General features: G+C 37.2%; 1 protein-coding gene across 1 annotated transcript in view; it reads left to right on the forward strand.

Annotated features, from left to right (window-relative positions):
- Positions 1-6,888: 6,888 nt before the first annotated feature.
- LOC134211085 (puromycin-sensitive aminopeptidase) overlaps positions 6,889-24,251 on the forward strand; it is a 34,827-nt gene continuing 17,464 nt past the window's right edge. The window contains exons 1-2 of the mRNA XM_062687683.1: positions 6,889-7,077; positions 11,600-12,309. Coding sequence (XP_062543667.1) covers positions 7,038-7,077; positions 11,600-12,309 — 750 coding nt within the window. The 5' untranslated portion in view covers positions 6,889-7,037. The remainder of the gene's footprint in view (positions 7,078-11,599; positions 12,310-24,251) is intronic.

The raw sequence follows: 24,251 nt of genomic DNA on the forward strand, positions 1-24,251 counted from the left end.
TGCACTCACCAGTAAAAAGATACGGTTATTAGTAAACTAAAATCAAAGCAGCAGACATAAATGATTACATAAGTGTTACAACAAATAAAATACATAACATAATCAATGACCTATTGCAGGTCATTCATTTATTGTAATGTATCATGAAAACATATTTGAAATAGTTCTCATAAACTTGAAATGCAAAAAGCTGATAGGGTGATTGGTCCCATTATCCACAAATAAGTCAATTCATTGCATTCATATGTATGTTCTATGAGCAAGTACTGACTTATTACATTTTGGAAAAAACTTTTTTTCTCCACTGTATCTGAACAGTATTTTTCTCTAAGCTCCGAAAATAAGTGACTGATCTCGAGTATTTTCATTTGTGGAACTAAGCAACCAACGGTTTTTTAGCCTAATGCAAAAAAAGCTTTAAGAAAAAAGCGGTTGCATAGAAAACTTTTCTGAAAGCGGCTGGATTCTAGTTCCAATACGACGTAGAACATTATCAGATAGGAATTTGTTTCGAAAATGTGAGAGAAATGTGCGCCCATTAAGAGATTTCTTTCAAATAAGATTTTATCCTAGTATTTTTAGACTGATAAAGCATTATCAGTGCTAGGTAGATTAAACAGTTATTTATATAACAAATATTTTAACTAGTAGTTGGGACAACTTAGGATGTGTTTTTTATGATATATTTATCTTATCAATTAGATGAATGATCCACAATAGGTGTCTTTGAAAGTGCATGATTTGTGTAACACAGTGATATAGTAAGCGAAGCCCAATAAATTACTTTAGGATAGCGGCGATGAAATAAGTTACATCATCTAAAGCTTTTATTAAAGATGCAATCGAAAGCTTCCAGGATAGCAATAGTTCCGAATGTACATCGCACTACCAAATAACAGCAATGATTTCAGGAAATGAAAAGTTCGGATCCAATTTGCTTACATACGTCTCTCAATTGATTTCTTCAAACTCGCACAGCAACGAACGCTACACATGATGCTCAGATAAAACAAAAAAACAAATTGTGCTTTCCCTTTGGCAACAAAGCACATAGCCAACTATACGCTCATCACCGCACTTTTTCCGGCCTTCGATATAGGTTTAAAATGAGAGTTTGTACAATGCTAATTGTAACTGTCGTCGTATTGCTTAATATGTGGCAGACTGTTTATTTTGAAGTATATTTACGACCGATCTCCGGCCGTCAAATTTTGCTACATACCAGGCACACGCAAATCCCATCCCGAAAAATTCGTCCATAGATAAAACCGAAGGATAACAAAGGCAAACATGTCTGTGTCTAAATGTAAGGAGTTTTCTACATCGCTGTCGTTCTATCATTTATTCCATTGTTACTAACTACACTTGATTTTTACAAGTTTTCGGCTGGTTGTGTTACTATTAGCGTAAAAAGGGACTTCTTTTGGAATGGTGAACATTTTATTGGAAGCTACTTCCACAAGCATATTGACAACCATCGCAACTCCTAGAGAGTGATTCGTTTCATTCGGGGGAAAAATCATGACAAAACAGTGGATGGAACATTCAATGAAATTGGGGAAAGAAACTTGATTCGTATTTTTGTAAATAGTTTTTAATATATGAAAATATTGTTTATATATTGACCTAAAACAAAGCAAATTATATATTACGACTAAATGAAAGATTGAATAAGTAAATAAATTATATAATTATGAAACTACGTGAGATGTCGTATTGAAAAGACAACTAGTGAAGTATCACATTCTAGAACCAACTGTATTTTGCTACAGATTATAGTGTAAAAAGATTATAGTAGTGTAAGAACCGATTGGTTTTCCATTATATATGGAGATATGCCATTTGGACAGCATCCATATTCAAATATTGTGCTATTGATGGCTCGACGATAACTCTGAATAAAAAAATTGACGTCACAATACACGGTTCGAGGCCGCATCTCTCCATCCTCGAATGCGCCCCACGCTCGCTAAGTTGTTTTGTACCTGGTCAGCCCACCTCGCTCGCTGCGCTCCACGCCTTCTCGTACCTGCCGGATCGAAAGCGAACACCATCTTTGCAGGGTTGCTGTCCGGCATTCTTGCACAATGCCCTGCCCATCGTACCCTTCCGGCTTTAGCTAGCTTCTGGATACTGGATTCACCGTAGAGCTGGACGAGCTCGTGGTTCATTCTTTGCCATCACACCGTTTTCTTGAACACCACTAAAGGTGGTCCTAAGCACCCGTCTCTCGAATACTCCGAGTGCTTGCAAGTCCTCCTCGAGCATTGTACATGTTTCATGTCCGTAGATGACTACCGGTCTTATCAGCGTCTTGTATATGACACATTTGGTGCGATGGTGAATCTTTTTTGACCGCAGTTTCTTTTGGAGTCCGTAGTAGGCCCGACTTCCACAGACGACTAACATTGTTATCAGCCGTTAGCAAAGATCCAAGGTAGACGAATTCCTCGACCACCTCGAAGGTATCCCCGTCAATCGTCACTATGCTTCCCAGGCGGTCCTGTCGCGCTCGGTTCCGCCCACAAGGAAGTACTTTGTCTTCGACGCATTCACCACCAGTCTGACTTTTGTTCCTTCACGTTTCAGGCGGGTGTACAGTTCTGCCACCTTTGCAAATGTTCGGCCGACAATGTCCATGTCATCCGCGAAAAAAATAAATTGACTGGATCTGTTGAAAATCGTACCTCGGCTGTTACACCCGGCTCTTCGCATGAGTCAAGGATGTTAACGATCATTCAGTAATTTTCGTTCGATCATTTAATAGTTTAGCAATAACACATTACAGAAGCTGAATTTCAAAATATGTTGTATGGTGGACTTCTAGTGCGAAGGTTTTTCTACAACTTTCCATTAGGCCATTATTAGAATTCCATTTCCATTATTAGAATTCAACTAATAACGGAGTTAGAGCGCTAGTTGCAGTAACTCAAACTAAATGATTGGAATTTTGTTATCATTTAGTCTAAGTTACCGAAACTATAGCTATAACTCCGTTATTAGTAGAATGCTAATAACGAACCATATGGCAAAGTTGTAGAAAAACCTTCGCACTAGAAGTTCACCATACAACATATTTTGAAATTCAGCTTCTGTAATGTGTTATTGACAAACTACTAAATGATCGAACGCAAATTACTGAATGATCGTTAACATCCTTGAGCATGACACCTTCTAGCGCAATGTTGAACAACAGGCACGAAAGTCCATCACCTTGTCTTAGTCTCTTGCGTGATTCGAACTAATTAGGAGGTTCGCCCGAAATCTTCACACAGTTTTGCAAACCATCCACCATTGCTTTGATCAGTCTGGTAAGCTTCACAGGGAAGCTTTTCTCGTTCATGATTTTCCATAGCTGTACTGTCGTATGCCGCCTTGAAATCAATGAACAGATGGTGCGTTGGGATCTGGTATTAACGGCATTTTTGAAGGATTTGCCGTAAAGTAAAGATCTGGTCCGTTGTCGAGCGGCCGTCAACGAAGCCGGCTTGATAACTTTCCACGAACTTATTCAATAATAGAAGATAAAAGACGGAAGATGATCTGGGATATCACTTGCAGATGGTGCATGTAAGCCCTTCCTTCCACTACTCCGGTAGCTGTTCAGTTTCCCAGATTCTGATCATTAGTTTGTGCAGACAAATGGCCAGCTTTTCCAGGCCCATCGGGAATCGGGCCGATACCATCCATACCAGCTGCTTTATTGGTCTTTAGCTGTTGGATCGCATCCTTAACTTCCCTCAATGTGGGGGCTGGTTGGCTTCCATCGTCCGCTGAACTGACGTAGTCATCTCCTCCGGTGCCTTGACTTTCACTGCCTGTACTCTCAGCGCCATTTAAATGTTCCTCGTAGGGCTGCTTCCACCTTTCGATCACCACACGTTCGTCCGTCAAGATGCTCCCATCCTTATCCCTGCATATTTAGGCTCGCGGCACGAAGCCTTTGCGGGATGCGTTGAGCTTCTGATAAAACTTGCGTGTTTCTTATGAACGGCACAGCTGTTCCATCTCCTTGCACTCTGCTTCTTCCAGGCGGCGTATCTTCTCCTTATAAAAGCGGGTCTGCCGTCTCCGCTTCCGTCTATTTCGTTCCACGTTCTGCCGGGTACCTTGAAGCTGCGCGACCACCCGCGCTGCGTCCTTCTTCTCCAGAATCTGTCTGCGCTCTTCGTTGAGCCAATCGTTCCGTCGACTTCGTCCCATATACCCGACGTTGTTCTCCGCTGCGTCGTTAATGGCTGCTTTAACTGTATTTCAGCAGTCCTTAAGAGAGGCCCGTCGAGCTATCACCCTCTTCCGGCAACGCTGCCTCGAGATGCTGCGCGTATGCAGTGGCGCCATCAGGTTGCTTCAGTCGCTCTAGGTCGTACCGCGACGGTCGTCGGTACCGAACATTGTTGATGACGGATAGTTTTGGGCGCAGTTTAACCATCACCAGATAGTGATCAGAGTCGATGTTAGCGCCACGATATGTCCTAACGTCGATAATGTCGGAGAAGTGCTGTAACCAATTGTATAACAGTAGTGTGGGTACAAGGAGACATGTTGAACATCAGTGGGTGCAATAACACGACATGCAGGCGCGCGCAAATCCTGAAACAAAAGGGGGTGGTAATAAAGAAAAACTTCATCTTGGGAGGGATTGAGGTGCAATGAGTCCGCCATCCCTCACTTCATTTCTGGCGTTCGTGTGCTTCGGATCGAAAGAAGTAATTTTTCACAGTGTCCTAGTGATAGAGTGAGTGGTTGAAATACGGGTGTGTGATTAAGTTCGATCAGGACCGTGCATAGTTTAGTGCAACCCGACTTGAATTAATTTAAAACTAACGTAAAACTAATGACTAGTTGCGTTCAGTACGGCATTTGATGAAAGTTTTCCCGTTACCCTTACAGGACCTTTTGTGGTACCTCACGGTACAAAGCCATTTTGTGTGCCAACCTACGGTTGGCGAAGCACACGATCGGCCTAGTGGTCCCTAGCTGGCCACTACGCCTAAACCGTAAAGGACATCTTGACGCTCTAGCCGTGCGCGGCTATAATTCGCCAAAGAGCAACTCCTCGGGCCCGAACCGGTGCCCTAACCATAAAAGAGGACCCCTCTCGGCAGAGTCATTTTGGTATCGTCCTGGGCTCTGCCGATGTAACCCCCATACCCCCTCAATTTCCAATAAAACACCCACTGTACACGTAATCAATAGTTCGTTCAAATTAATTTCCACCCACACGCATATTCAATAAAAACCATAGTTTCCACCCCAATAGCTAGTTTAAAAATAACCTGAGTAAGGTGACAATAAGGTTTTTTTTTAATTAAGATGCAGTTTTCGCTGGGTTAAAACTCTTGAGTATTCCTTTTAGCTATATAGGTTTTCTTTTTACCTGTGCTTAATGGGGAATAATCAATATCGGTATAATGAAAAAATAAATTTCCCCATACTAATTTGCATGCAAACTTTAATCGTCTTGTGCTAAATCAATTTTAATCCAAATGACCTAAAATTTTCAGAGGACACTCAGAACATGATGAAGAATCAGATTATGCTGAAGTTGAAGAACCGGCCTTTGATCCTCTGCCTGCACATTCATTGAACGCCAACACCCGATCACACGCCTTTGCATATCGGCCATCACTATGAACGCTGTTCGCAGCTCGTTTGTGTTGTCGCAGCTCTGGTAGAAGGTATAATTACCTCTAAACGTTCGCACCATTGATCCCTTCCAACAAACCTCCTGCAGCGCTACGATGCCGAATCCACGGTCCTTGAGCACATCGGCGAGTATGCGTGTGCTCCCGATAAAGTTGAGAGATTTGCAGTTTCATGAACCGAGTTTCCAATCGCTAGTCCCTTTTCGCAGTGGTCTTCGCCGCTTGTCTCAGTCCGTACTCTCTTGTTTATTATTCGTTGCGTAGGGCCATGGTGCACAGTGTCACTTAGAGTCAATCGCTGGCACTCGGACGATGATCAGCCCAAGATTTTTTTATGTACATAAAAAAATCTTGGATCAGCATGGAGAACAGACGCTCAGTAAGATTTGCATCTCCGGAGAGGAGCAAACCCCTCTTCCCTGACAGCAAACGACCATAGTTCCCACCTGGGTTGGTTACCCGATCTTCCCTAAGGCTGCTCGTATTCCGGCCAGCGCCACGAGGAGGTAGAAATAGGAGTTGATGAGTAAGAGGCTAAGGACCGCGAGATGGGGTCTATTTTATTCCTTCAAGTACGCGAAGTACCAATAGTACGCTTTACGCAGTATTTGCCGTGCCAAAATATATTTTTTCAATTAATGCCAGCTCAGGCATAGTTTTTCAACTTTCAATTAATTTTAATTAATTAAGTTTGCTCTCAGTGGAAAGTTTTGAATCAAGTAATACACCCACCTTGATTTCTGATAACAATCTGGATAGGGATTTCAAAAGAAAAACATGAGTATCACTAAATAGTGTCCAATCACTTCGTAGACCGTGCTTTCCTCACAATGAACATTTTCGTGGAAAACTTTTCAGATTGCTGATAAAACTTGCTTGCGTTTCCACCAAAATATTTTGTTTTTACTGTGCTTTGTTCTAAATTATGATGTTTAAAATTTATATATAAAACCGAGCAGCACACATATTGCACAAGTCGTGTCATATAATTACTACAAATGTTAGCTTCTACAACATGTTTTGCATTAAATTACAATAACTGCATTGAAATCTAGCAAATTTCTAAATATAAATAATTTAAAAATACAGCCCACTGTCGTAAGATTTTTCATGCAATATTGCGTTGTGTTGTTGAATGCAACCGGCTCAGGTAAGAAAGTTGAATGAATCGTTTTGACTGACAGTCTGATTTTTCTCGCTATTGAAATTTCCAAGTGAAAGGTGAGAAGCGAACTACCACAAGATGTAAGAATTGAAAGCATAACAAATGAGCATAGTGAATTAAAAACATTGTTTAATTAACACATTTTGTGGTTCTGTAATTATTGATTATATTAAACATTAAATTAGTATTTAATTTGCTCGCTTTGCATATCCAAAAATCATATTATGCATCGAAGAACTTGGAACTATATTGGCAGTTTGTCTGGTAAGTGATGAAACCTCCTTTAAACTGTGAGTGAGTGAACTAAAGCCAGAGTCTGTTATATAAAGTTGCGCAAAGATTGAAGCCAAACTATAATTGAACTGTCAAAACGTTTGTAAACCTATCGAGCCTATCGAGTAAACAAAACCTGGATAAAAATTTACAGTACCTTGTATGGCATAATACATTGGAATACAATAGATTGTATGGTAAACATAACAATCTATTGTACGTTTATTGTAGATTTTTCACGGTTGTAATAATCCTCTATTGTGCTTACTTTAAAAGCACAATAAATTCAATTGTTACCAATACATTATATTTTATTTTATCTTATCCTCTTGGAAATATTGTCATCGCCTGACTATGGCGAAATAAAATACACGACCTGTAATGTATTAGATTTGTTCTAGAAAAGCAAATAAAAGCACTTTAATATTTCTCTCAGAAAAGTAGCAACAATAAATTTACTTGTTTGCAGTTTGTGGATGAGGGGCCGTACACTAATTACGCAAGCATTTTTAACAACCCCCACACCCCACGCCCCAGCCCTTGTATGATTTTTCCCATACAAATCATTTTTAATTTATATGGAACGTAAGAAAATTGCGAATCCCCTCTCCCCATAAGGGCTTACGTAATTAGTATACGACCCCTAACTTGGGTAGCAGATTGAAAAGCTTTCGTAGTCTCACACGAAGTCACTTAATGGCCATTATGGAAGGTCAATATCTCGATTTTTAGCTATTCGATTGGGCTTATTTTTTGCCAGCAAGCCTAAAATGACTTGAATTTTCATTCAATAAAACTTACATTTATGCATATATTCTACTTTTACGTGTTTCTGTTGGAAATAATTATACATACAGACAGTTCTGTTGTATGAAAAAAGTGGTGTCTTTATAATTATTTGCAAATTCGGAGTTCAAAATCAATAGAGAATACAATTGTATACAAGATGTATACAATTCACTTGAAGATCGGAAGGTCAAGTTGACAACGGGTGCCTAGTAAAATTTTAGCCAAATCGAATCACTACGAATCGAGATTTCGATTCTCAAACATGATGAAAATGTATGAAAATGCTTGTCTTTATACTTGTTTCCGCTCACGCTTATTTATAAATTCTTATACTACTTATTTATAAATTCAATAAACAAAGCAATCATAATCTCTCATTAATTTATTGCAAACATATGTAAAATGCGTTCAAAAAGGTACCCGTAACGCTGGGTAGACACCTTTACGTGGTGTGTTACGGGGTAAGATCTACCACGGTCACATTGCCAGCTACAGGCAAATCCTGACCCAACGAATACCTTCCCAATATGCAACTCCGTGGTACTTATGAGGGTGTCGCTGAGGGAAGAGCCTCTCTTTAAGTATCACATCAACATTTCCTTTCCCTCCCCTAGTTGCGGTACAGATGGGCGTAGTACGGAGTAGTAATCCTCACGCTTTTGTAATTTTTGTCTTAGATTGAAATCAAGGACTACACCTACCTTGATTTCTGATAGCAATCTGGACAGTAATTTCAAAAGAAACATGAGTTTTACTCCACTTTCATTTTTTCATTAATTTGGAATTTGAATAATTTCTTATTTTCGTATATTTATTTCCTCAATTTTCCATATTTATATGTTCTATATTTAATTAATTTCATAATGTCATATTTTTATACTCCCATATTTTCAAATTTTGCTATTTTTTTATCTCCATTTATTTTTTTATTTTTATGCTTTCATAATTTCATTGAGTTGTATTTTTATGCTGCCATACACTGCTGATAAGGAACTATATTTTTGACTTATATATTTTCATATTTCTATTTATATATTTTTCAAATATGTATTCATACTATCACGTTCTCATTTTATCATTTATTCATATTTTCCTATGTTCAAATTTTTATATTTCCATTTTATCTTGTTTCCATATTTTCGTTTCTTCGTGCGTTAATATTTTTATATGTTTATGTTTTCATTTACTTATATTTTCATATATCTTTATTTTCATATATTTTTATTTTCATATATTAATTTTTTCATATACATTTATATTTTCATACTTTCGTTTTCTCATATTTTCATTTTTATAGCATGTGAATATAATAGTGCGAAAGTGTGAAGTTATTTTCATATTTCACACTTTCTTATTCTTATGCTTTCATGTGTCATATTCTCATAATTTTGCTTGTTTCAATGTTTACTTCTTATATTTCATATTTCAGTTATATAACATATTTCCATATATTCATGATTTATATTTTCATATATCCATATTGCTATATTTTGATATTTTTATTTTTATCATATTCATTATTATTTATATTTTCAAATGTTCATATTTTTTTATATTTTCATATTCTCATATTTTCATATATACATATTTTAATCCCTTCATATTGTCATATTTTCTAATATCTATTTTTACACATTTTCATTAAAATATTTATTAAAAATTTACTAAAAAAAATACGGGAAGATCGAGAGGGCATCATTTGCCTAAGACGTTATTATCTGACAAAATTTAATACGTTCGATGATCAAACTTTAGAAAAACGGGAGGAGCTGACAAGATACAAAGGAAAGGTAACATTTTCAATACAATAGAAGAAAAATATTTATTTTAATAATTTTTACCATTTGTATTTTTATAATTTTTGACACACGGTGATCTAGTGACGCTGATTTCTTGAAGCTGAGGTCCTTCGGCCAGGGACACTGTAAACTATTTTTCAAATAATCCCGATCTAAATATTTGTATTTCCTTTTCAGCTGAAACAAGTGTTGCTGGTGAAGTTTGTTTCACACCAAGGATCAATTTGCTCTCCTTTGATTTTCATAAATTTTAACGTTTTTTATACACTTATTCTTAATATTCCCATACATTTTCTCAAATTACCATGGAGCTCCATATATTTTAAATAATATCGTATAATTATAAATCATCTTGTCATAAACGATTTACCTAACCAAATGACAATAATCTTCACTTTCAGAAACATTGGGTGCTGACGTAGATTCTGAAGACGCATCACACTACATCACACTCTAATATTACTACAATTTATTATTTCAGAAATATGCTGCAGAATGCAAACTCAATGGAATTGTTTTGCCAAAATCCATTCATTCATATTACATTCAAGAACAAAACATCACATTTTACAATATCAATACCAATAAAAATATAATATTCAAGCTTTTTCGCCAAGAAAAGCACCCCTTAATAACCCATCCAAATTCCAACTCCAGATACCTATGAAGGTCGCGCGAGTTCTCCGCATCTTCTTAAGTAGGTATCTAATCAACACTTCCCACCCAAATCCCCACTGATCGTAAGGACCTGGCCAGGTGTTGAACAAAGGGATCGTTGAATGAAAAACATGCCAAGCCCCAGGCTGTTTTTCTGGCGCATCTAACGTCCCTATCGACAGCCAACCCAGGATAGTGTGCGGTCAGATATGCTATGCTATGCTATGCTAACATATGTAAAATGCGTTCAAAATGTTTTTTCACGTTATATCTAATGTAGCCGTTTTAAAGCCAACAAATTTGAAGCTTGGCAGGTCTCATAATCGATTGGCTGCTTTTTTACAGTTCGATTGGCGGCACAAAATATACACCCGATTCTATTTTAACACAGGTTTTTTTTCCACGGCCTTGTATAAAATTTCATACAAAGTGTTTGCAAAGCTGCTCCATTTTGCATGAATCGTCGAGAAATCATAAAACTTTTTTATTGAAATTTTTTTTTACATGGAACGCATCCGCCGTGAAAAAAAGAATAGGGTGCATATCAAATTATCCTCTTGAACCTAGCTTTGTCTCTACGATATTCATAAATGCTTAAAAAGTCAAAAAAAAATGCCTAAAAAGATTAAAACCAAAAACGAGCCTATAAAATCACACAACAGATAGCATAAGAAGAATTTTCAAAAATTTCCATAATAGCGTAAAAATCCGTGATGAAAAACCGCATAAAACCGGCTCTAGTGTCACAATTAAGTATGTGCAATAAGTGAAGAAACGTGCGTAGTATCATGTAAAGACAAAAATCATTTAATTTTAGAACCCAGTGTAACATAAACGTTTTGAACATATTGCTAAAAATGAATGGGTCTGCTCTGTAGCTATATATATATATATACAAAAGGTACAACGTGTAAAAGGTTCCATGTCGAATTGTCAGCTAATATCACTTATTTTCTCTCAACACATAATCCAAAGTGAGAGTTAAAAGCCACTAGCAGGAATCCACCGTCAGTCCAAAGGGTCACTTCAATTCGAGCGTTGGCTCTCACCGGCAGTCTTTCGCGTTGCCTTCTGCAGTGAACATCTAATCCATTGCTAGTGAGTGCTGTGATTTAGCGACATCAGAAAAACTTGTGCTGTTTATTATAGACTGTGTATACTTTCTTTTCTTCATAACTGTGTGTCTCATAAATTTAACCCTTCCGTTGACTTGAAAAAAGTAGTGCGTCAATATATCCTCATTCTTCACTTTACAACCTCAATTACAGCTCGTGTCGGAAGATTGAGAAAGGATCAGTGGATAACATCCGGTCGAAGATCTTTCTCGTCCGCTGAGGCTGACCATAGTAGACAGTGCATTTATTACTTGTCATCATCATCAACAGTGTTGTCTCCGTGGCGCTCGCGGAAGTTTCTGCGTGAAAAGCGTTCATTTTCGACACTTGCGCGCACAGCACCCGTAGCTGCCGCGTGGCCTTCCAACCATCGTTACCTCGTGGCATCCCCTCGCTCAAGCCGCCGCACATCATCGTATCAGCGCTGCAATAATCACCGCTCTGCTATTATCGTTGAACCACCGTCGTTCTCGTCGCCGTCTGCTGCTGCAGTCGGAGAACATTGTTTGAAGAGTACGTGCTGTAGATGTGGTTGGGTTTATCGGAATAATAACAGTGTTGGCCTACTGCAGTCGAGTCTGATAAGAAGGCAGTTCAGTAACGTTTCGCAGCCGGTGGTGATAACTGGTGGTGTTAGTGACTCGCCATCGAGTGCGGAAGAAAAGAGTGCAAACTGCAAAAGTGATAGTGACGACGGGAACACAGAAGAAGCATCTGTCATCCTCGGTAAATCTGGTAAAATGTCGTCGAAGCCGGCCTTTCAGCGATTGCCCACGAATGTGGTACCGCAGCACTACAATTTGGCGCTGAAGCCCAATCTAAAATCATTCACATTCGAAGGCAGCACATCAGTAGAAATCCAGGTGAGTTTGGAATATGATAACACATTATTTTATTTACAGAGTTATTGGTTGATGTGGGTTGCCTGTGAGTACTTTATTATGTACTCTGGCTACTTCCCTTATGATTAATTTCTCTATCAAATGATACGCTGTAAGTTACTAAACAAACATCATACGATGTGTATATCAACCATATGCAGACTGACACTTTAATGTTGTTGCATTCAGTAACCAATTTTAATTCAGATATGATTTCAAACAAGGGTAGCTGACGACTTATGCAATTTTCTTCCCCTGCCTGTTTCATAAGAACATTTGGGGCAAGAGACCTTTGCCAATAATAGAATTTCCTAGAATCCACTTCTGTTTAGGTTTTGCATTTCTGTTTAATGAACTAAAAATTGTTTCATGTTTTTTTGCATATGTATTACCTATTTTTGCTTATCTTTTGTCACGAAGTTGTACGGAAAGGCTATTAACTAAGTTATTTAGTATTTGATATCAAGCTCGTATTATAAAACCCAACACATGCTCAATAAATGTCTGTTCGTTCGAGATAAGTCGCTATCTGACAGTTATAACCGTATATTAAAACCCAGATTAATCCACCTAGCGTTGGTGGTGCCTTTCTCGCATTTAGTTAGAACACCAACCTTATATGGGGTTTATATGGTCCTATGTACCATTTTCTTCATAACTTTTAAACGCAATGACCGATCGTTATCAAATTCAATAGTGATCAACAAGGCTTTGTCCCCTGTCGAATGAAACTTGTTGCGAGAAAATCGGTGAAGGATTACTATACGAAAAGTTGTCTAATGTTTTTTATAGCTTTTGTGCACACACATACACACACACATACACACGGACAGACAGACATGTGCTCAGTTTGTCGAGCTGAGTCGATTGGTATATAACACTATGGGTCTCAGAGGCTTCTATCAAAAGTTCGTTTTCGAAGTGAAATGATAGCCTTTCGGTACAACTTTGTTGTACGAGAAAGGCAAAAAGACATAATCACCGTCTTCGACCACAAATAAACGGACAGAACAACACCCAGTGGACCAGTGGAGAATTTTCTGAAAAGTTTTCCCCTTTAGCAAGCCGAGAACCGAACCCACGCTCCATAACACATGCGTCTAGACTGATGTCGCTAACCGCAATGCCACGAAGTCCCAAAGTTCAAGAATCGTTGGAAATTTTGAGTATATTACCCTTTTTCTTTTGTTCCATTACCTAAACACTTTTAAGATTTTATTACGGATAACCTTTTCTCATAGCGGACTTGGTGGTCGTATGGCTACCACTTCTGCATCATACGCAGGAAGGAGGTTATGAGTTTCAATCCCCAGGTCCGAACCAGTTTTTTCGTACTTTGTATCTTTTCATATATTTATCATGTTCTAGCAATCGCTAGAACTGGTAAATGGGCTTTCATGTCATTTCCATCTTCTACCGCATACCTACAACTTGTTTAATTCTATCAAGTAACTTAGAATTCGAAATAAGCGGAAAATCTCGTTTCGGCATCCAATTAAAAACCACCTTTCATAACTACCACATTGGCAACCCGTTAACCAAGACGAACCTCTGCCATAGAACCTTAACCCCCAGATTCCAATATCATTCCGCATGAACTCGTGGCGAATGCAGAGGTGTTCTCGGCTTCCAGTGAGCGAGTGATTGCATCATCAGTACCTTCCCAATCCCCGATAGACCGTGAGGACGTGGCCAGCGCCGTTATCGACCATTCAAAATACACTAGAGCTCTCGGACTGTTCACAAATCCCATCCTTCCATCCATTGGTTCCCTGTGCAATTGCGATTGTTCTGGTCAATTACGGAGTATCAACTACGGAATGCACGGTCATCATACTCATGCCCATGCTCATAACGGATGAACTTTTCTCATTTATTTATCCTGAAAATTTAAAAAATCCAAATAATAAAATACGTAGGGGAACGGTTTGGCACTTCATCCCATAGCTCCTATTTCCATCCCATCAAAAACAAAGCAATGGAAAGGAATTTGGTTTGTTTCTTATTTTTGGGATTTTTTTCATCAGTGAGCACGCGTTTTAGCAAAAAGATACGACGAGATTGGTGCTGTATTTTTTTGTTTTGCGATGAGATGAATATATGTTAAGTGAGATGGAAAATGGAACAGTTCCCCTACATTCCTCATACAAGAAAATATAAATATGAGAAGAAGCTTGAAGCAATTGTCATTAACCCTCTCTTTCCCACGACTTTTTTAAAGATTTCATTAGGAAGGAATCACCTATGGAAAAAAAATGGTAGAACAAAAGTTATTTGGCATAGCTAAAATTAGTGGAAAACTAAAAAAAAAACGTTTTTGATTGTAAATCACTTGATTGTTTTCAATAGTTTAACTATTTTTACACAAAATTGATTATACTAGTCTAATGAAACCATAAAGTTGTGCCAAATACTGCATTTTGTTGTTGAGATAAATCGATGAATGTTGGAAGGTGCAAAGGATGGAGCTCTTCAGCTACCATGGAAAGGAAAGGGTTAAAACGCCCATAAATATGACGCAGATAGCGGGTATGCTTTAAACCAAATTTTAACTGTTTTTTTTTGTCTGTAACTATTCGCATAAGCGTCCCATGTCAGTTTTTTTTAAATTGAGAAATATGCCGTTGAATTTTTCAAACTCGTTTTACATGGAGAAATACAAAAAAATCTAATAAATTGATAAAACCTGCAATCTTCTGAAAATGTTATATATTCTTTATCTGTATACATTACTATAGAACTATTAAATGGATCATAATAAGGTATTTTATGAGACGTTTCGCGGCGGCCCGATTATTTACATTTTATGTTTTGTTTTGGTATGATTCTGCGTGAACTGAACAACTTTCCGTTAGGTCCAAACACAAAACAAATTTTCAGCATTTTATGCTTAGAATGCAATGATATGAATAATCTAGCAACACGTATTGGAAATCGTATGAAAAGCTTTGTTCTTAAGCTCTTGAAACCGCGAAGTAAAATAGGTAGAATTGATGATCCGACTAATTGGAATGTTCAGCGCGAAATAAACAAACAAACGGGCTCCCACTTATTTTTAATTAGATAAACACGAGAAAAACAGCTGTTTCGATCTGTCTCATAAAGTGCCTTATTATATTTATTCGGGAATGTGACTGCTATGCGAATAAATAGCAAGATGGCGCAACACAAGTGGGTTTTGATTTTGAAAGTTCTAGAACAAAGATTATTATTTTATCAGTTTTTCTTAAGATGATGTCATTTTAAGCTTATTCTGGCAGAAAATCAAAATCGCCAAGATTCATTATTATTTATTTATTCAGACTAAGGCCGAAGTGGCCTGTGCGGTATATAAGAGTCTTCTCCATTATGGCTACACGTCGCCAACCACGCAGTCTACGGAGGGTCCGCAAGTCATCTTCCACCTGATCGATCCACCTTGCCCGCTGCGCACCTCGCCTTCTTGTGCCCGTCGTATCGTTGTCGAGAACCATTTTCACCGGGTTGCTGTCCGACATTCTGGCTACGTGCCCGGCCCACCGCAGTCGTCCGATTTTCGCGGTGTGAACGATGGATGGTTCTCCCAACAGCTGATGCAACTCGTGGTTCATTCGCCTCCTCCACGTACCGTCCAAGTGCGCGTTGGTCCTCCACGAGCATCGTCCAAGATTCGCCAAGATTCAACATGGGACTTTTAAGCTAATCGTGGCAGTAAAGTGCTCTGTTGAATCGACTCTTTTTATTTCTGACCTATGAAAAAAAAAAGAAACAAAACAAGGTTTTCAATATAACATGACAATCATATCTTCATTTAAGCAAAAAAAAAACAATATTCGCAATTTTTCACCAAAACTCGTACTTGCAATAATTTCAAATATAAAAAAAACTTTAAGAATTCTAACGGATTTTTTTGGAAACTTCCTCTGAAATGTTTTTTTCGGAAATTAATTTAGGGATTGCTTTGGAAATTGATCGGTTAGGTTTCCCTTTCCTTCCTTCCTTAATAATTCCTTCGAAAATACCTTCAGTCTTTCCTTTGGAAATTACTTGAAGAATTCCGCTAGAAATTCCTTCGGGAATTATTTCAGAAGATTCTACAATAATTTCTTCAATGTATTATTGCTTTGAAAATTCCTCCAGGAATTTCTTTGGAAGTTACTTCAATAACTCCACAAGGAATTACTTCAAGATTTTTTTAGGAAGCCTTTATGGAACATTTCCCCTTGGAAAATACCTTTAGGAATTCCATCGGAAACTATTTTATTCTTCAATATATTTCTAAGAAAATCCTATTGAAATTTCCCGAAGAATTATTTTAACAAAATTTCGGAAAATCTTCGAAGAGGTACTTTAAAAATTTCTGGAAACATTATGAAGTACTTCTTGGGGGTTTTTCTACCAAACCTTTCAAAGAAACCCCTGGAGGGTTGTCCAAAAGTATTCCTAAATCAATTCAGTATATTCGAATATTTGAAGGAATTTCCGAAAAAAAATATCAAAGCTGTCTACGAAGAAATGCGTAATAGAATTTCCGAAGAAATGCTTTTCCTAGATTTCACCAGCCGGGAATTCCTTCGAAAATTTCTGCAGATACATATTCATTTGAATTTTTTTCCAGTAATTCATTCTAAAATTCCTCTGGACATTTCTTCAAAGATTCCTTCAGAAATTTCTTCGGAAACTCCTTCTGGGCTCTTTTCAAAAAAAGCCTCCGAAGAATGATACCACAAATCCCTTAGGAAAAGTTTCTTCAGAACTTTCCTAAGGAATTCCGTCAAGAATTTCTTTAGGAATTCATTTAAAAGTACTTTCAGAAATTCCCGTAAAAATTCCAAAGTTCTAGAACGAAATTCTAAACGGACGGAACTCCTAAAGGTTTTCTGAAGGGATTTTCGAAGGATTTTTTGAAACTATATCAGACATTCTTAGATTTTTCCAAAAAATTGCTTTGGACATTTCTTCAAGAATTCCCTCATAAATTCCTCTAGGGATTCCTGTAGAACATACTAGATAAATTAAAAATAACGGAAATGAATATAGAAATACCTACAGATATTTCATAGTAAACTAAAAAAAATTCTTCAGAATTTCCTCTGAGAGTTCTAAATACTTACGAAAACTGTTTTTCCTATCCTACGAAAATTTCTTTAGGTTTTAGAAATAAACGAATTTCTCCAGAAATTGATTTGTAGAAAGCTCATTTATAAACTCCTTCTGAAATATTATCGGAAATGCCTTCTGAAATTCGCAACGCAACGAAAACGCAATATTAAACTTATCTTACTGTTCTGTTAAATCAAAATAAACTTAAACGGTGCTTGCTAGTAAAGTTCGGTCAAATTTATTTGAATATTGAATGTTAATTCTCGATGGGTTCAGCAATTTTACACGTAATTGAATATTCAAAACTATTTACTATGTCTGAAACTCGATTATGCATATGTACAACATGTGAAAGATTTAGTTCGGAAAAGGTATTGGAGGGTAACCGCCCCTTCGGTGAGCAGTTTCAGACATAGTAATTAATTTCCACTTCGAGTGGCTTAATACCCGGCATATAGGCAATTAACTTTGAATGTACCAAAACTATTTGCTGTGTACGTACTAGCGCACTAAACAGTGTCTTAAGACAATAAATATCTGATAATTCTTTCGCATGTCGTCTAATGAAGCTTTGTATCGTGTATGCTTTGGAGATTGCAATGCTTATGTGTTCGTTAAATTTTTACTTTGAGTCGATAGTAACATCTGGGTTACAAACTGAATTTGCGCGATCCAGATAATGCATTTCCATTTGATATTGATGAACAATAATGTTGTTTAAGCGGGAGAAAGACATCACTTTGCATTTCTTGGCATTTACCCGCATGTCGTAGTCGTCACACCAAATCAGCAAGCGGTTTAAATTATCCTGTATCACAGCACAATCAGTCAAGGAGCTGACGAAACAAAAAAAAATATGATCTTGATGCGATGGGTGGGTTTACGCCATTAGCACTAAGATGGCAACCAAAGACATATCCTGTCGTGGTGGTATCACATGTTGACTATTTTTGTTTGGTGCCGTGTACAGATCTGACATTGACGCACTAATTTAACGCATGTGCATGTGATCCAACGGACATCGTGTCTTGAAGCCTTGAATGGTAGTGCAGTCAGGGAGAGGCATTTTTCATCAGTGAAAATTCTCTTCTTTTCGGCAATACTTTTCTGATGCGTTCCTTGTGACGATGAGTCGTAGCCACGCTTATATTTAGCTAGCTAGGCATTTATTGATAAACAATGTATTCAAGACATTTGTAAGGAATTGACTGCTGGATTCACTGATTAGAAGTTTTTTTTTAAACTAGGAACGTGGTGTCAGACTTATTTAGTTATGTCTCACTTCGAAGAGCCATAATAAAAAATACCACACATTATAATGATCAGTGACGGGAAATGTCATATCGATGTCATGGGACTAATTTGCTAATAACTTTTCTCACAAGTCATTTACAATTATGTTTTCCTTATAAACATGTAGCCCTTAAAGGACCGAAAACTTTTTCTAACAGGTAATTTCTCTAAATATGATATTGGAGGCTTGAGAGCCGAATTAGTGTCGAATGACATTTGAATGACATTTTTCTAATCTCGCTCTCATGACTCTCACTTTGTATTTAGAACAATGATGTTCGACAAAGTTCTAGGACCCTTTAAGTACTACATGTTAATCAAAAAGTCCGAACTGTAAATAACTTTTGAAAAAATTATTAAGAAATTAGTAATAGCAATGCCATGACATTTTTTTGACATTTCCCATCACTGATAATGATGGTAAGGTACACTGGGGGAAGTGGAAAAAGGGGGTAGGTGGAAAAATCGACTCGAAAAATTGGAATTGTACATACTTTACAGTTTTTACCACATCATAACATTATGTAAGAATATACTTTGATGCTCACACTAATACTGTGTTGAAATTTGTATAATACACACACTAACACGGTTAACGCATGAACTGTAATTTTAGGTTTCGCGAAAAGTTGATTTTTGCATTCATTAAATCAATTCTTATTTGCACCAATTGTCCCTTTTTCAAGTGAATTTCTAGCATAGGTGATCATTATAATATAATTAAACTAATCCCATTCAATTGGTAGTGGTTTGTACCAAGAAAGGAAATAATTCAAAGATTTTACACTTACCCCAGGTATCAAACACTGCGGGGGAAGTGGATAATGTTCTAATTACGCAATTTTTGTCTTGCCTCCAGGGTTTATTTCGATAGATGTGAATCTTAATATGTTCCTTCTTTGTTATCATTGTGATTCCAGTGGTAATTGGACTAATATAAAGTAGAAAACGCCTGATTAATCCACTTATCGGTATTGATGCCTTTCACATGTTTTACATATGAAAAAAATGTATAAGAAAGTTAAAAATAGCACTGATAGATAAATATATTCTATAATTCGCATTCATTTTCATTCATAACAAGTTTCGCCGTTGAATGCAATTTTTTGCGAACAAACTGGTTAATGACAAGTGCTCAAGAACAGCTGATAATGTTGTACGTGCTTTGCACACACATACACACAAATACGCACGTACAGACATCATCTCAATTCGTTAAACTAAGTTGATTAGTTTATAACCCTGTAAATCCCATTTTTCCTTTAAAAAGTTCATCTTTGGGGCGAGCATATAGATTTCACGTACACTTAGTGTTCGAGAAGGCAAATCCAGCCCTCCTCTAGCTATTACGAGAATTCCTTGAGGATCTATTCCGTTAAGGTAATGAAAATATTCCACAAAAGATACTCAGAGCAATTATCGTATTGATTTTAGTTATATGTAACTACTCATCACTATTGAAGGTCAAGGTAACATGGGTTTTCCACTTACCCCATCCCACTAGGGTAAGTGGAAAAACAACTCCTAATTTTAAAATCTATTTCCCGAAATTTCAAGCCACCAAAATGGTATGAATTACCGCACAGTTGGTGCAAAATTGACTGTTTTTGATAGCCCATTTTGATTGAACGCATTTAGATCATTCAAACTGGTTTTACACTAATTCAAACATGCAATATCGATTTTTCCTTTTCCACTTCCCCCGGTGTACCTTATATGAACAATCTTATGACGGCTTCATTTTCGATGATTTTTATTAATAGTTAAGGAATAGGCGTGATGAAGCTCTACTTTGCCACCGAAAAGTGAACCCTATAACTGACTCATAAATAATCAAAAAACCCTAGGAGGAATCTTGAGAAATCTTGATTTTAGCTAAGAAATTTTAAAATAATCCAATCAATATCCCCAAAATACCTAAAAAAAACCCAGATTATTCCACCTAGCGGTGATGGAGCCTTTCTCGAGTGTTATAAAAATAGAATTTTGGCCATAACTTCTGAGCCCATTGTCCGATTTGACCAATGTTCAATAGGAAACAATGGGAAAGGATTCTGCGTTGAATGCAATTTGTTGTGAGCAATTCGGTTGAGAATACGATTACGTATACTTTGTATACGAGAAAGGCAAAACGTCCAAAAAGTGGTCCAGGTTGTTTTCAATCAGATAATATTTTGCCTTTTCATTTCTTATTCAGTTAACATCTGAACAAATAACACTGAATCAACAATTTGACGACACAATACGCGGTCCGAGTCCCCATCTCTTCATCCTCGGCTACGCTCCACGCTTGCCAAGTCGTTCTGTGCCATGTTAGTATACCAAGTTTGCTGCTCTTGTATCTGCCGGGTGGGAAGCAAACATCATCCTTGCAAAGTTGCTGTTCGGCTCTCTTGCAACATGCTCTGCCCATCGTACACTTCCTGCTTCAGCTACCTTTTGGATACTGGGTTCGCCATAGAGTTGGGCGAGCGTTTATCCTTCGCCACCACATACCGTTCTTTTGCATACCGTCAAAGATGGACATTAGGGTGGTTCAGAAAATCGATTTTGCTCCACAGTGCTCATCTGATTCTTTACCATGTTTTGAGTGTCCTCTGAAAATTTGAGCTCATTTGGATTAAAACCGATTTAGCACAAGCCGTTTCAAGTTTGCATGCAAATTAGTATGGGGAAATTTATTTTTTCATTATACTGTTAATAACATTTCCCCATTAAGCGCAGGTTAAAAGAAAACCTACATAGCTAAAAGGAATACTCAACAGCTTTCAACCAACGAAAACCGCATGTTGATTAATCGTCCCAATAATTAGTAATCGATTTTAAGACAGGTTGTGAATCTTTAGTCATGATCGTTGAACTTCTTTGAGGGCATCACTGAAATGTGCAGTGCAACATAGTAGCCTGAATTTGTGTGTGCTATCTTTCGCGCCACGAGCAGCAATGTTGCCTGGTGATGAGTTATGCAATTAGCTCCAGAAAATCACGGTACAGATTAAATTCGATTACTAATTATTGGAACGATTAATTGAGATGCGGTTTTCACTGAGTGAAAGCTGTTGAGTATTCCATTTAGCTATGTAGGTTTTCTTTTAACCTGCGCTTGATGAGGAAGCGTCATTAACAGTATAATGAAAAAATTAATTTCCCCATACTAATTTGCATGCAAACTTGAAACGGCTTGTGCTAAATCAGTTTTAATCCAAATGAGCTCAAATTTTCAGAGGACACTCAGAACATGGTAAAGAATCAGATGAGCACTGTGGAGCAAAATCGATTTTTTGAACCACCCTAATGGACATACTAACTAATCTGATTTAATTATATTTTCGAGTTTAGTTTAAGTGTTGCCTTCCATGTTTAATGGGATGAAAGATAAAAATGAACTTTTTTAAGTTCATTTTGGAGAGAGATATTAGAGTTCATGTAGAATGATAGTAGTTAGAAGCTAAAACATGTGATCGCTGTTACACTCGATCACAGCGCTTTTTCACCGATCTTTGTAAATCTGAAATGATTTAAGTGCTTTGTACCGCTGCCAAATCTCGTCAAAATTATAATGAACGGACTCGAAAAAGCATGTTTGTTATGTAAGGCAAGACCTCTTCCGGTGCCTTTACAAAACTCTGAAACATGATATTTCAAGATATGATACTTTGAAGTAAATGGAACCTGATAAAGAGATTTTCCTTAACGCCATCCTTGGAGTCATTACCAGCCGGATGATCCGTTTGCGGGGAAATATCAGACAAAGTCATGGAAAAGCTCCGTCCAATTGTTACGGCATCCGACGAAGGTCCAAAAACGAAACTACTTCAAACAAATCTTTAAGCTGTCGGTTTCTTTCCACCAATTTCTTCCGTACTCCAGGTTTGATCTTTACTTCTGGTGCTCAAATACTTATTATCTCACTCAAATAATGAAAAAGATATTTAACACAAACTTTAATCTAATTAGAATACTAACTACCCAAGGTGTTGCTCATGCTAAGAATGTTCACTACTGTAGTATTAAACAAAGAATCTGCAACCTGCACGTGAACTTTCGAAAAGTTCTGAACGAAAGTTCTGAATCATTCTTGAAGATAGACGGTTTTAAGCCACATAAAAATCATACCTAAGTCATGTTGGTGAGTTTGTCAATTGTAAATATTTATAAAGAAAACAAATGCAAATGAATTAAAAACAACTTGAACCACTTTTTGGACGGTTTTGTATGCATTTTGGGGATATTCTTGAATAAAAATAAAGATGATTTTAAAATTTTTTAGCTAAAAACTTCAAATCAAAAAATTTTAAGATTTCTCCTATGGATTCTTTTTACAAATTGATCCAGAGGTACAGAATTACCACAGGAGTCGCGCCCTATATTTGTTTTGATGGACATTTCTATTTTATAATAACGGTCTACCGGCGCACCGTGTCATGAGGTTGGATGTCGTAGAGCGATTGTTCATAAATCCATGTTGAGAGTCAGCAATAATCAATATATTTTTTATTTGCTAATTATCTAATATATGCATTAATCTCTTAGACTAGGTGCTCCGTGTTTTCTTAACACTATCTTCCTTATTAGCTATGTTACATTTTTAGTTATTATGATTACCTATATTTCAATTGCCTCTGGCAGTTAGTATATTTCCTCTGGTTCAATTGAACCATGTAGGATCAGAACTTGTGTTTTTTTTCTGAACTGCGCACTCATGTTAGCAACGAAATTAGTGCCATATTTTTTTTTGTTCCGCGATGAGATGAATATGTGTTCAGTGAACTGGAAAACGGACCAGTTCTCCTATATCTGAATCTTTATCTGCAATCATAGAGTAAATCTATTTGAAATTTACTGCAAAAAATATCGATTGCTGACAGATATGTCAGCATCTTGTCATGCAAAAAAATCCGTTTTGGAATTTACTGCTAACATTCGTCACGTACCCTGTATCTAATCTATATACTTTCACCTTTGATTCTATACTGAACATGTACATAGAAGTTTGGAAAATGATATTAGCATTTCCATAACATCGTAAAAGCGTTTAACTCCACGCAGACTTCTGCGTGAAGTTAAACGCTTTCTTAGTAATACTCTCATCTCATTAATCATAATGACCATTTTGGTTAAAAATCACCGAATGCGTTATAATTATTTAGGGGGTGGATACGGCGCAGTCAGTGCCCTTAAGAAGTTCTACACACCGTACTAGCTTGCTGGCTGGTCCTAGACTAAAGTGCGCCAGTTATTGAAAAGCAGAGTGATATCAGCCATGATCACATTTCATACAAATCTATTCCCAAAACATTGACTTCCCGCAAAGGTTTCGTATTCTACTAGGATCAACATAAATATTATTTCACTGGTATGTGCATTGGGCAATCGGTGTTTTATAATTTATAAAACTTCGATACGAGTTATCTATTTTAGTAAGAAAAACAATGCAAAATAAATCGTCGTTTCTGGGCTTTCAGTGACCTTTAAAGCAGTGCAAATTAAATGGATCCCAAGCGACATAATGAGTGTAAAATAACCGGATCAGACCTATAGCCGACAGC

Source organism: Armigeres subalbatus, chromosome 2 (genome assembly GCF_024139115.2).
Source record: "Armigeres subalbatus isolate Guangzhou_Male chromosome 2, GZ_Asu_2, whole genome shotgun sequence".
NCBI lineage: Eukaryota > Metazoa > Arthropoda > Insecta > Diptera > Culicidae > Armigeres > Armigeres subalbatus.